At 39.6% G+C, this 14370-nt stretch overlaps 1 protein-coding gene across 6 annotated transcripts in view; it reads left to right on the forward strand.

Annotated features, from left to right (window-relative positions):
• The window catches only part of DLGAP2 (DLG associated protein 2), a 459639-nt gene that overhangs the window by 382798 nt on the left and 62471 nt on the right, over positions 1 to 14370 (forward strand). For all 6 annotated transcript variants that reach the window (XM_071548431.1, XM_071548426.1, XM_071548428.1 and 3 more), the window contains one exon: positions 1174 to 1385. In XM_071548431.1, coding sequence (XP_071404532.1) covers positions 1174 to 1385 — 212 coding nt within the window. The remainder of the gene's footprint in view (positions 1 to 1173; positions 1386 to 14370) is intronic.

Consider the following 14370-nt stretch of genomic DNA (forward strand, 5'->3'; position numbering starts at 1 on the left):
TCTTAATAGACATGAAGTCATTGTAGTGATAAAGGATTTGATGCTGCCAAGTGCATCAGCCCTGGTCGACTGATGAACTCTGTCAAATCCTTCTTTTTAACTATAAGTCCTTATAATGCATTTCAGAATGCTGCTTATATCCTTTAAGTTCAGTAAATGTTTAAGTGTGTTTCTGGATTAGAACCAAAGGACTTAGCACCTTGGAGGAGTAAAAAAACCCAATAAACCACAAAAACAAATAAACAACCTCCTCCTCCTCAAAAAAACCAAAAAAACAACAACAAAAACAGAAACCAAAAAAGCCAAACAAAAAACCAAACCAACAAACAAAAAAGAAAACAAAAAGCAATACTGGCAAAGATAGGCTCGTTGAAGTTTATCCATAAGTCTTAAAACAAGGCTTATTTCATTTTGGATTGGAAAATCTACTCCTGCTCAGTTCCCTGGTGGTGTGGAGACATATCCATCCACCAGCTGACTAGCGGATTATCTGACTACCAATCTTACTATTTGGAAAACCACCTCAACTGCATAAAAACTGCAACCACATGTTTTAATTGACTGGTTGCATTATCAATATATATTACAGTCTCTATGAACTATTTTGATGTTTCTAAATAAGAAAAAAGGCAAATTACTACTTTTGGTTTTTTCCCCACAAAAGTTTGCCCTAAATCATAATCCTCTCCATTTATGACAAAATCACAGCTTAGTTTATCTTAAATATGATTTTCACCTTCCTGAAAGGCCTTAAAACCCCATATTAGGAGTGTTGGTAATAAAATCTGAAGTGCTCAGCTTTCAATGAGTTTTCAGTATAAGATCCCTCATCAACTTAGTGTTATCAGCTGAAAATCTGTGTGCAAAGTGTTAAGAGGTGAAACTAATCTCCTTCTTGCAATTTAGAGTATGTCTACAAATGGATGTTGTAAGGTCAGGTCATAATCCATGACTTGGTTGTTCCTTGGGTTCCAATATTTATAAACTGAAAATTTACAACTTTGGAGGTGGAATTAAATGGCCAGATCATCCAGGCACCTTAGAAAGTGCTGTTTTAGAAGAATAAAATATTCAGTACACGTCTTTTTTAAAATGAAAAAAAGTGAAGGAAGTATTTAAATACATGAAAAGAATAAAGCATATTCCATGTCTGTGTTTTATGATCCCCATTAGGTACCTCAGGATGAATGGGGAGGATACCCAGCTGGTGGAAAAGAAGAAGAGATCCCCTGCAGAAGAATGAGAAGTGGGAGCTATATTAAGGCCATGGGAGATGAAGAAAGTGGAGACTCTGATACTAGCCCCAAGACATCACCAAAACTAACAGTTCGACCAGAGTCATTATTAAAATCCATTGGACAAAGACCACTGGGAGATCATTCAAAGTAAGCTTTGCTATACCATGTTATACATCTTTCTGAAAGCCACTATGACTTGGGTAATTTTTCTTTGACTTACTGGCACTGGTCAGCATCCGTAAGAAAAGAATGACCTGTAGTTAAAAAGGTGACTTGTGTGGCTTCATTTTAAATTAGCTACAGTTTCTTGTGATTACTGGATGAAAAACTACCATCTTCCTCCATCCAGGAAATAAGCCTGTTATATTTACTGAAGGAAATATATGCACATTTTTGTCAAAAGTTCAAAATTCTGAACTTATCTAGGATTGTTTTATATCATATATCTTTGTTATTTCATTGTTTTTTTCTCAAATAGAAAATACACTCTATTCTATTCTAGATATAATAGCAAATATATAATTATACCATATATTTGGCATCTTACACCATTTTATCAGTATAATGCTTTGTGTATCAGCTATACTGTACCATACTGATTTAAACACGTTGTGGAGGACTTTGTTTGACTGGATTATTTTTCATCCATACTACCTATAATATGACCTGTTAAATAGCTAAAGCAAATCTTAAAGCTATAGGGAAATATGTAGCTATATATGTTTTCCAATAGATCTTTATTTTTTTTTGCATTTTTATCCTTTCAATATATTATTTTATAAGTAAACTGTAAGTATACTTGTGAGGAGAGTTTCAAAGTAGTAGCCTGATTTAAAATCTGCAGCTTCTATTAATTTAACTAGGCATTTCTCATTACTTAGAAAATTGATCTTTTTGCCTAGGACATAAACTGAAGAAATTAAGAATGGAACCTTTGACCGAAGGTTGTTTGTTGTTCTGTACTTAATACCATGTATAGTATACCATAGTGACTCACATTTTCATAAAATAAAATAAAACAGAACAAAAGCCTTGGGCAAAAATCCTTCTGAGTTAATTAAATTGAATTGTTTATATTGCATTGTGGAAGAAAACCATCAACTTTCACTATAAGTGATCATGAATGTTTACAGCTTTACTGTATCATATAGCTTGGTCATGCATATCAGTAGGCTCAGTCCAGGTACACAACCAAAGGCATCTGTACCATGAGCTGCTGTAAGATTTCTGAGATACCTTGAAACAAGATATACAAGTCTCTGCTCTTGATTGGCAACTAAAATACCTTATGGTGTCTCAAAGGTCACCAGAGACCTATGTTTAGGCCACTGAGACAAATTCTGAATGTAAGTCTGAAGGATTCGCTAGAGTAGTATGTCTGGTGACGAAATCAGGCCTACAGCAAAAGTACTGGTGGACTGAGTACAGAAACCTGACCATGTGTGCTGAGAAGGTTTTGAAGTGGTCCCTGGCAAACGTGTTCCCTGGGTCTGTTATCACTGTTCCAGCCACTGCCTGGCTGTGTTCTGGGCACTGGTGTAGGCCAAGTATCATTGCCAGAGACAGTCTGGGTGCAGCCATCCCAGTTTTGGAAGGCATGTCTTACTACAAACTAAAATCTTTCCTCAGAGGCCATTCCAAATTTCCAAGTACTTAGCTCAAATAAAATATATTCTATGCTGTTCTTTGTTTTCAGCTATGATTGGACTACCCACAAAGGGAATCTGGGTAACAGCACAAATTTTCCAATGCATCGCAGGTCTTGGTGCCTGCCCAAGACCTCTACAGCTTACAAACATGTCCAGACAACAACTAAACATACATACTCAAACAAAGAATATATTTCAAGAAAAAAGTATTCCTGATCTGTTAAATCTTGAAGGCAGGTGGTTACTGGGTCAATACCAAATATTTTGTCTTTTGTCAGTTTTCCACATATTGCAAATACACCACACAAAATATAACTGATTAAAACAGGGGTGTAATGTTGATGCATACACTGGGGATTGACAGCTGTGCCTGTCCATGGCCTCAAAGGATTTCATGGCATGGTTACCACTAACCACAGTCAGAAAAGGAGGAAGCTTTTTGTAATACTGTGAAATATTATTAGGGGCTCTGCTGAGAATTTGTCACTAACACTGCACTAGGAATAATTGAGCAGCCAGGCTGCTGCTGCAAGATAAATTTTAAATCCTCAGTTTTTCCTTAAACTGAAGGGCCACACCTTGAATCTGCCAGCCTAACATACATAGTTTTTTCCAATGAACTTCAAGCAGAATTGTGACAATTATTCTGGTTCTTGTATGCCTGTCTTCCAAAAATCTGGAAATTTCAGCAATCTTAAAGCAGAGAGAAAATTTCTTGTCACACAGAAATACAAAGTGCTGATCCTAAACCTGGGTTTTCACCACAAGCCATCTCCTCCCAGCATATCTCTGTCTGGCACCCTGTCACTGTGGTTACCTTTTATGTCTGGCAGATTTCTCTGAAGGATGTAGCAATGGATAATGGTTGTGGAGCCTTCCTTGCTCCTCCAGCATGGCTCGCTAATCCCCACTACACACCAAGTACCACTGATCTTGCTACTGAGCCAAAAGCCAGTGCTTTGAACTGCATTCCTGCACGTATAGCAGGGCTGAATAACATTCCTGGCATGTGTTATGAGAAATTACATAATTCAAGATGTCATCTGCATTGTCTGGCTTTTTAGCTTGTTTATGCATATGGAGGGAGCTAGTGCACAGAAATAAAATGGTGTTTTAATTCTTTTAGTCCTCTGCTTGGGTGACAGTTTAGCTCAGAACTGAGGTCTGCCAGAGCACCAGTAAACCTGTAATAAAAGCTGAATATTGATAGTTTTGGCAATATAAAAATGTACATTGGCTGCAAAACAAATGTAGATAGATTTCATATGAATAAACCTAGTTTTCTATCACTATCCTGAATAAGATAAAATAAAAATTGGAACAGCCTTTGCTTAACCTTCAACAGATGTTTGACATGTGTGTATGTTTCTCCCTTAAGTTTTATCAGGCATCTTTGCAAAGATTTTTTTTCCCATTTAAATTCTCTTTCTGCTTAGACAAAAGTAATCTCTATTTTGTTGGTTTATGTTGCTCAAAGATTCAGCAAATTGAACATTAAAAGTTTATAAGCAAAAGTTTATATTTATGTCTGCATAAATAACATACAAATAGGTAAATGTGACTGTTATGATACAAGTATTAAAATTCTGAAATAATTCCTTTTAAATTGCTTTTGGAAAAAAAGTTTATTTTATTCCAAGCAGGAATGAAAAAGAAGTGCAGAAGCTGCCACTGCTGGTTTATACAGCTGACAGAAGCAGATCACATGCCCAACCACTGCCATCTGATCACCAACTCTGTCAAACTGGGCTGTCACAGCCAGCATGATTGCCAGCCCACTTCCAGCCTAGAACACCTGGCTCTCCTCTGGATAGTGCCCAGGCATGTTTCAGGGACTAACTGTCCCTGTCAGATGCAGCCATCTCTCTGTAGGACAGGAAAGTTTAACTATATGGGTCAGTTGGCCAAAGGGTCAGGTAACGGATGTGGCTTACTTCTTAGTACAGCTATAGCATAAGAGGCTCGATTTTTCTGGACTTTTCCAAAATTAAATGTGCCTAAATATTTTGAATATTCACTGATGATAAACGCATTTAAATTCTTTATTTATGGATGCTGTTTCAAAAAACTAAATAGTACGTTGCACTGCTTACTCCTATAAAATCAAGCTGAAGGCCAGTGTAATTTACTAACATTATTATGAAATTGCTTTTGAGTGAAATATAATGCAATAAGGCTTGGTGGTGGAGACAGGACACGTACCTGAATCTGCTTCCTTTCTGCTTCTTTCTTTCTTGGAATGGTGCCAGTAATCCTATTTAATGTGCAAATTATCTTGACTCCCATTAGCCCAGGAGAAAAAAGGTTTTTGGTTTTTTGGGGTTTTTATTTTGCACTATGATTAGACACACAAAATCTTTCGGATGTCAATTTTGATATACTATGAACAAATAGAATACCTAGTCTTCTAGAGATGAAATGCTAAGCCCTTTCTATTCAATCCATGGTTTTCTGCTGTGCTGTGATGCTACTGGGGATGAAGTTAAACTATATGGGAAGGCAGATTGCAGAGGTAGCTCGTAGAAGGCAGGTCACCTCCTGCTAGGTATTTTCATTTTCAGTAAAGGTCAAAAAAATAGTTTATGGAACTGATAGCTGATACAAAGGTAATGTCTGTCCTAAAAGGGTTTTGTGCAATCACAGAAGAGAGACAGTGTCCTGGGTTTAAGTGTAGGCCTAAATTTAGGCTTTAGTTTTAGAGCAGACCTTAGATTATCAGCTGACTGGAGCTGGGTCAGTGCAGCTGGCACTGACTCCTACTGGCCAATGGTATTCCATTCCATATTCCGACATCATCTCAAATATAAAAAGAGAGGGAGAAGGAGGGAACTTCTCTCTCTTCTGGTCACGGCATGGCAGTGGCAGGACGCTGCTGTCCTCTGTGGAGTCAGGCCCAGCATCACCTCAGCTGGATGTTATCTACTGGGAAGTAAATGATTATTCTTAGTTTTCTCTCTGCTTGTGTCTGTCCCTTGGGAGGTTGAACTCTCTGGGTTGTTTTGTGACTGGGGTGGTGGAATCTGTATTATTGGGTGGGCAACTCGGTGTGGAGTTATTGTTGTTTCTTTTTACCTTTATTTATATGTGTTATATTGTACTTTACTTTTAATTTTACCTCTTTCTATAAATCAGTTAAGTTTAAGTTTTGGAGGTATTTTTTCTTCTCCCTTTTCTCAGAAGGGGAAGGAAGCTTTTTTACTTTGATTTATATCTGGCATTTTGCCAAGGTTTTAAACCAAAACAAAACCCAAATGATTTGTAAGAGTATCCTTCCAGCATAGTAAAGGTCATTTCTCTTTATTTATGACAAAACCAAGTAAAGCTGAGAAGGAAGCATCAGAGACACTGGGATCCAGAAAGCAAAGCAGAAGAGAAACCAGGAATTTGGGACTCTGCAAAAGAAAAACAATTCTGTGACTTAAGATAATATTCTGGTTATTTGATTCTTCTCATTTTCAGGAAAAGAGTACTTAATATACCAATTATGTAAATGAACAGGGTAATGCTGTATAAATAGCAAATTCCATTTTCAGTATCTCCTTTTTGAAGTGTTGCAAAAGGCTCTGAAAACCATCTAAGCATTTAGTTAAAAGGGATAACAATAGCATTTACCCAAAGTAAATACACTCTATTTGAAGATCATACTGGTATCACTCACACAAATGAATAGTCATGCTGTGCTGAAGTTTTCCATTGTGTGAAGTGACTCATTGGAAACTAAATGCTGCAAACATGAAGATGATATAGGTTAAGCTACAATAAAATAAATTCAGTGATAGCAATATGTAGTTCTGTTTTGTGAACCTCAATGGCAAACTCTTCTATGTCAGCTGGTAGTCCAGACACTTTAAGCTGATGGGTGGACAAACAGGACATGTGAGCAGAGAGATAATACAAAAACGTAGTGTTTCAATGAGGCAGGAAATCTGCCATAGCACAAATTATTTCACAAATGGCCACAGAACAATACCAGTGATACTTTGGTTTGTCTTGACTATGTTCTTCACTTAACCATATGCAAGGTTTTGGCCCTTGTATGGAACGAGTGGCTTAGACTCTGAGTCACAGTCACAGAGAGAGCATCTGTGCCTCCCTTGGATGTTTAACATCTTTGTGTTGTATGTTATTTAAGCCCATAGCACACCTGAAGAGCACAATGCATGTCCATAATTCAGCCACTTTTATTCACAGTCTGGTATCTCAACATGAAACATTTTAGTCGGAATTTTAAGCTAATATGCATAAATAAGAAATGAAATGGTTGACATCTTGTGTGGGCTTATGGTAAACAAGATCAAAAGAATTACTTTTCAATGCTCTCCCCCTTTTCAGAGTGAGAGACTGCATCTTTCCATGCTAACTGACCTGTATCTGGACTGTTATCCAAGGCATGTCCACATGTTCTGTTCTGCAGACTCTGTTACGGCAACAAAAATGTTGCCAGAGCACACAGCAAGGGGATTAAACTGCAACAGGAATATCTGACAGCACTTAGCTGCCAGACCTCTTGGCTCAGCAGGAATCATGGAAGAGCACAAGTTCCTCTAAGACATGTGGGAAGTTTCCATTAAAAAAGGAAAAAACAAAATCTTTCTGTTTTGCAGCCATTTGTGCTAACCTTAACATGCTTACAACATGACAAAGTGAAAGCTGAACAAGAATTTTGGAAGCAGTGCCTAAGAACAACCCTTTGTCTTTTCATCCATCTTTGCCCATGACAGTGCAGACACCATTATTGTTTAGTGACAAACAAATTTATGGGTATTTCTCCTAGAGACATACCACCTGGTAAGTGCAAACAGAGAAGGCTGTGGGTAAGTGTGCACATGTAGAGTGGGTGTGCTGCAAAAAGCATCACAGACTGAGAGTTAAAGCACAGCTTCCTGCCTAGAGAAATTAATGTCCTATTTCAATATTATCCAGTGCTGTCCACCAGTGATGCAAGCCTTTTTAAATTTTTAAGGTAAACTTTAATTTACCATTAACTCTTCTTCTACATTTTAATTAGGAGTGGTTTTGAAGCCTTTCCTGAGAAATATTTTCAATAGAAGAAATGGGGAAAATCACTAGAAAAGAAATCCTCATCTTTTATATGCTTCTAATTTATCTTTTATTTTTCCCCCTCAATCTTCTGACTCTAAAAAGCCTCATTACACACTTCATTAGTAGCTTTCTGAGGCCCTACAGTGTAGTAGCATCTACTCAGAGTCTCTGAGGGGTGAAACTGAGATTTACTGAGGAGAGTTTGAGGGCTAATTACAAAGCCTTATCAACTAATAACGCAATCAGAGGGCCACGGGCACAGAGATAGTGTTCTCTGTTGCAGTCAATAAGATCTGGGTTAGATTAGTCTGCAGGGTTAAGAGAGAATGCTGACAAAGGGCAGACAGTCATCTCATTACCTAGGAAGCACCTTTTATGGGGTCATAAGACATCCCCATCCTTTCTTTCTTTGCAGAATGATAGGAAATGCTCTTAAGCAGTGTTTGGCATCTTGTTCTCTGAGAAACTAGCATAGTGTGAAACCCAGGGAGTCATTGAGCCCAGATCTCCTGCCTCACTGTAGTAAACACCAGCTTTATGTTGCAGGACTGAAATATATTACCCTGGATTAGGGATGGAAAGGGGATCCTAAGGCTCTAAACAAAGTGCAGTCTTTTCAGGAATAAAGCAGGCTTTTTCTCAGAAAGATGCAATTATGTGATGGATTGTGGTGAAAATGCAGTAAGATTCAGGCCAATCTCACAAGCACAGTACTGACATCCAAAAGAAAATATGTTTCTGGTGCTTACTGATTTCTGCTTCTAACAAGTATGTCAGCTTTACTTTTAATTTCAAGAGGATCAAAAGCTGATTTTCTCATTTGTTTAGTTTTTAATAAAAAACTAAATGGGACTATAAAGCATCATTACAGAAACACTTCTTCAGATAAGGATTTGAAAATTAAGATGTTTTTGGTTAAAAAAGCAGAAATATTATATATATTTTAATTTTTACCAATTCTACTCAATTAATTATCCAGAAATTACATAGTCTCACTAATATCTTTGACTTCAGCATAATAAGGTCACTTATTTGCTTTAGATGTATTGGTTTTAATGGACTTCAGTGTGTTTTTGAATAAAGGTCATGCTCAGATGCTTTACTGATTCCTGAGAGTCTGTAGTATATATTTGTTCGGACCAGTTATGACTTTTCGTATGTATACATATATTGAGATGTACTAAAAGCAAATAAGAAAAAAAAGTGACATAGCTACCTGAAGAAAGTTAAGAATATTTCAGTTTCATAGGATTTGGGAGCATACATCCAATATTTGAGTTTTGCTTAGATATTTAGATCCATTCACTGAAATGATACATGATGCTTGAAATGCCTCAAAGTTTTTGCCATAGCATCTGCCTGAATTTGGTTGATGTTCACCAGTTTGTTGTCTACTCTGCAGGGTAAGCTCAAAATAGGACATTGGAACAAGACTTTTAGGATTAGCTATAGATTAGCTTTATGTGCAAATCTGTCACCTTTTACAAACAAGAACTCTGAGTTTAGATTTTCCACATCATATTTTTTATTACATGCACATTTTGGGTAATTTGGAGTGCAGGCTTGCTTGAGCCTACATCCTTGCTATCTTTGCAAGGAGTGATCAAACCACCAGACTGTTTAACTATTCTGATGATTTCCTCTCATTCTCTTCTGGTTCATGTTGCACTAAATCCCTAAACACTTAATGATGATAAGGGTTCTCTCCTACCAGTGATTAGTAGGCATTTCGTAAGTATGGAAACAGCAGTCTCCACCTCTTTCCTAGCACATTCCTGTAATAAATCAAATGTTCAATATCTTTCAGAAACATTTTTTAAAAAAGGTATGGGTCAATGATGATATATATAGGCACCTTAAAAATGTAATTTGGCCCATATTCTCATATGTATCAATGATCAAAAAGAAGTTTCAGACTGGCAAAGATTAGAAAAGAAATTCTTTGCTACAAATAAATACATGAGATTTATGTGCACTCTCAGATTTTCAAAGAACCAGACTAAATGTGATATTCCAAAGGGACAATCAGACTGTACACTCTGATTTCTCCAATGGGCTGCATGCAGGCACATCTGGGCCCCTTTGCAGAGCTCTATTGACTCCAGCAGGGCTCCATGGAGTTACAGTACGACTCACAGCTGCTATACAATAGCACTGCTAGCTAAGCTTAATCATTAGATTCTGGTCGATGAGTTATTTCATGTATCTAAAAAGACATCGTTAAGATAGATCCAGAGAGAGAAATGAATATCCATTGAAATGCAAATCTCTCAATAAAATAGGTTTTGATAACTGCCAGTACCTTGATAATCCTAATGCACCTCTCTTTTAGGCACCCAAGATGAACTCTTTTACAAATTTTATCTTTTTGTTCCAGAAAGATACTTCTGAATTGCACATACTGATTTAAATGGAAGTGATTGTACTTTCTTTAATGTTCCCATTCAGTCTCAGATTTTTGGACAAATGTAGGCATGATCATGATAATAAAAAGGTATGATTTCAGAATATGACAATTCCAAAAATTAATTTGATGGAAAATGGACTTTCTTTATATTGGATGCTCCATGAATAAACCTGATAGACCCATTCAGAGTCAGAAGGTGACCTTCTTGCTGCAACTTTTAGAGGCCTAGGAAGATTTCAATTCACTTTCAGTACCTTCTTGGCCCAGGGTGGACTGGTGGCTGAACATTTGACAGAGAAGAGGTTCTGTGGGGAGTTATCATTATTTTGACCTTGGCAAGTGTATGACATGTGCTGCATTGTTGGCATCATGACTGTAATTTTTTAAGCAAAGGTATTAAGTTTATGACAAAGTATGTGATGTCAATCACTTATTAGAAAATATTACAGATCGAAAAAAAAAGCAGTGTGACAGATCCTTTTCTCAGGAATTATACACTCCATGCTTCCCCTAGGGCTCCCTTGCTTGTCAAGTATTACTGCTCAGTAATTTGAACTTGAGGGGAAAAGTTAGTGGGCTTCTCCCCCTGTACTCAGCACTGCTGAGGCAACACCTTGAGTACTATGTCCAGTTCTGGACCCTTCACTCCAAAAAGGACATTGAGGCGCTGGAGTGTGTCCAGAGAAGAGCAATAGAATCATAGAATCAATTGGGTTAGAAAAGACCTCCAAGATCATCTAGTCCAACCCTTGGTCCAACTCTCGTCCATTTACTAGATCATGGCACTCAGCGCCACGTCCAATCTGCGTTTAAAAACCTCCAGGGATGGTGAATCCACAACCTCTCTGGGCAGCCCATTCCAATGCCTGATTACTCTCTCTGTAAAGAATTTTTTCTGATATCCAAATTAAATTTCCCCTGGCAGAGCTTGAGCCCATGCCCCCTTGTCCTATTGCTGAGTGCCTGGGAGAAGAGACCAACCCCCAATTGGCTAGAACTTCCCTTCAGGTAGTTCTAGACAGTGATGAGGTCACCTCTGAGCCTCCTCTTCTCCAGGCTAAACAACCCCAGCTCCCTCAGCCTCTCCCCACAGGGCTTGTGCTCCAGTCCCTTCACCAGCCTTGTTGCTCTTCTCTGGACCTACTCCAGCACCTCAATATCCTTTCTGAACTGAGGGGCCCAGAACTGAACACAGTTCTCAAGGTGTGGCCTCACCAACGCAGAGTACAGGGGAAGGATCACTTCTCTGGTCCTGCTGGCCACGCTATTTTTGATACAGGCCAGGATCCCATTGGCCTTCTTGGCCACCTGGGCACAATGTTGGCTCATGTTGAGCTTCCTGTCAATTAGTACTCCAAGGTCCCTTTCTGCCTGGCTGCTCTCCAGCCACTCTGTGCCCAGCCTGTAGCGCTGCAGGGGGTTGTCGTGGCCAAAGTGCAGGACCCGGCACTTGGCCTTATTGAACTTCATCCCATTGGAATCAGCCCATCTCTCAAGTCTATCCAGATCCCTCTGCAGAGCCCTCCTGCCTTCCAGCAGATCGACACTCCCTCCCAGCTTGGTGTCATCAGCAAATTTGCTGATGATGGACTCAATCCCCTCATCTAAATCATCAATAAAGATGTTAAACAGGACGGGACCCAATACAGACCCCTGGGGAACACCACTGGTGACTGGCTGCCAGCTGGATGCAGCTCCATTCACCAGCACTCTCTGGGCCCGACCCTCCAGCCAGCTCTTAATCCAGGAGAGGGTACTCTTGTCCAGGCCATGGGCTACCAGCTTTTCCAGGAGTATATTATGGGAGATAGTGTCAAAGGCCTTGCTGAAGTCCAGATAGACCACAACCACAGCCTTCCCCTCATCCACCAGGTGGGTCACCTGATCGTAGAAAGAGATCAGGTTGGTCAGACAGGACTTGCCCCTCCTAAACCCATGCTGGTCTAATCCCTTGTCCACCCTGAAGGTGCTGTTTGATTGCACTCAGGATGAACTTCTCCATAACCCTGCCAGGCACGGAGGTCAGGCTGACAGGCCTGCAGTTGCCAGGGTCCTGCTTGCAGCCCTTTTTGTGGATTGGGGTGACATTGGCCAACCTCCAATCATCTGGGACCTCCCCAGAGAGCCAGGACTGTTGGTGGAAGATGATGGCGAGTGGTTTGGCAAGCTCTTCTGCCAGCTCCTTCATCACCCTGGGATGGATCCCATCTGGTCCCATAGACTTGTTAGGATCCAGCTGGCTCAGTAAGTCAGTAACTATATCCTCCTGGAATACAGGAGGGCTATTCAGCTCCCTCTCCCTGTCTACAAGCTCAAGAGGCCAGTTGTCTTGAGGGCCACCTGTCTTACTGGTGAAAACTGAGGCAAAGTAGGTGTTAAGCACCTCAGCCTTCTCCTCATCTTTGTTAACCATATTTCCCTCCAAGTCCAACAGAGAATGGAGGTTTTCCTTGCCCCTCCTTTTGTTATTAATGTATTTATAAAAGGACTTTTTGTTATCCCTAACTGAAATAGCCAAATTTACTTCAAATTCCACTTTTCTTTCCCTAATTTTTTCCTGCATGACCTAGCTCTATCTGTAAATTCTTCGTAAGTAGCCAGCCCTTTTTCCATAGTCTGTAAACTTTCTTTTTATCTCTGATTTCTTGCAGAATCTCCCTATTTAACCAAGCTGGCCGTCTTCCCCTCCGGCTGGCCTTTTGGCACACTGGGACAGCCTGTTGCTGTGCACTCAAAATTTCCTTCTTAAAACATGTCCATCCCTCCTGGACCCCCTTGCCTTTAAGGGTTGTTTCCCAGGGTATGCTCTGAATCAGTTTTTTGAATAGGTCAAAATCTGCTCTCCGCAAGTCCAAAGTAGAGGTTTTAATGGTGGCTCTCCTTACATCCCTGAGGACTGAAAATTCTATTATTTCATGGTCACTAGAGCTGATGAAGGGTTTAGAGAGTGAGTCCTGTGAGGGGAAGCTGAGACAGCTGTGGTTGTTTAGCCTGGAGAAAAGGAGATTCAGGGGAGACCTTATTGGTCTCTATAACTGCCTGAAAGGAAGTTATAGAAACCAGCCTAGGAGATTATCTCTTCTCCCAGGCACCTAGCAATAGGACAAGAGGATATAGTCTTAAGTTACAGCAGGGGAGGTTTAGGTTGGACATTAGGAAGAATTTCTTCACAGAAAGGGTGATTAGACTTTGGAATGAACTGACCAGAGAGGTAATAGGGTCAATGTTCCTGGAGGTGTTTAATGAAAGACTGGACATGGTACTCAGTGCCATGGTCTAGTTGATGGCGTGTTCAGTCATGGGTTGGACTCAGTGATCTCGGAAGTGTTTTCTAACATAATTGAAATTCTGATTCTTTGTTTTGATCCTGAGTGAGCTATAAGATTTAAAAATATTTCACCCTCTAATTCTAGTATTTCAAGATGTCCTAAAAGTGAAACTATGTTGTTTAACTACCTTTTCACCAAATGACAAAAAAAATTGTCTTCTACAAAACATGCAATTCTTGCATAAATCATGGTGCAGTACTGTGCGTTGTAGTTCTAGCTTACAGCAATACTCATCATCTAGCCATGACAAGAGTCATCAGGCAACATGCCAGAAACCATCCTGGCTGTTCAACATCTGATCTCAGTGATGACAAAGCATAGCCTGAGTGCTCCGTAAAGTGATAGACTTCAAGTGAGTAGTGCAAGGTGCTGCCTCACAGACTGCAGTGGGTATGCCTCAAATTCCCAAGCACTGTATGCTGAAGTCACCATGCTACTTCAGACACTATTCATGGTTCCATAAACTTTCCAAAAATTATATAAAGCAATGAAATGCAGGGCGAAAAAAGCAAAAAAAAAAATTAGCTGAGACTTGAAGAGGATTCTAGGAAGCAGTAAGAATTAGGATCTGGGCTGGTCAAGAATGAGACAGAGCTGTCCTTGGGGGTTCTGGGGTTGGAGGAAGGGGCAGCTTTCAGGTAAGAACAGCATGGCATGTGAGGTTTGGATACAGAAGTTTGCATTTTTGCAGACTACAAAAATGT

The sequence above is a fragment of the Pithys albifrons genome, chromosome 2, assembly GCF_047495875.1.
Source record: "Pithys albifrons albifrons isolate INPA30051 chromosome 2, PitAlb_v1, whole genome shotgun sequence".
In the NCBI taxonomy this organism is placed as follows: Eukaryota; Metazoa; Chordata; class Aves; order Passeriformes; family Thamnophilidae; genus Pithys; species Pithys albifrons.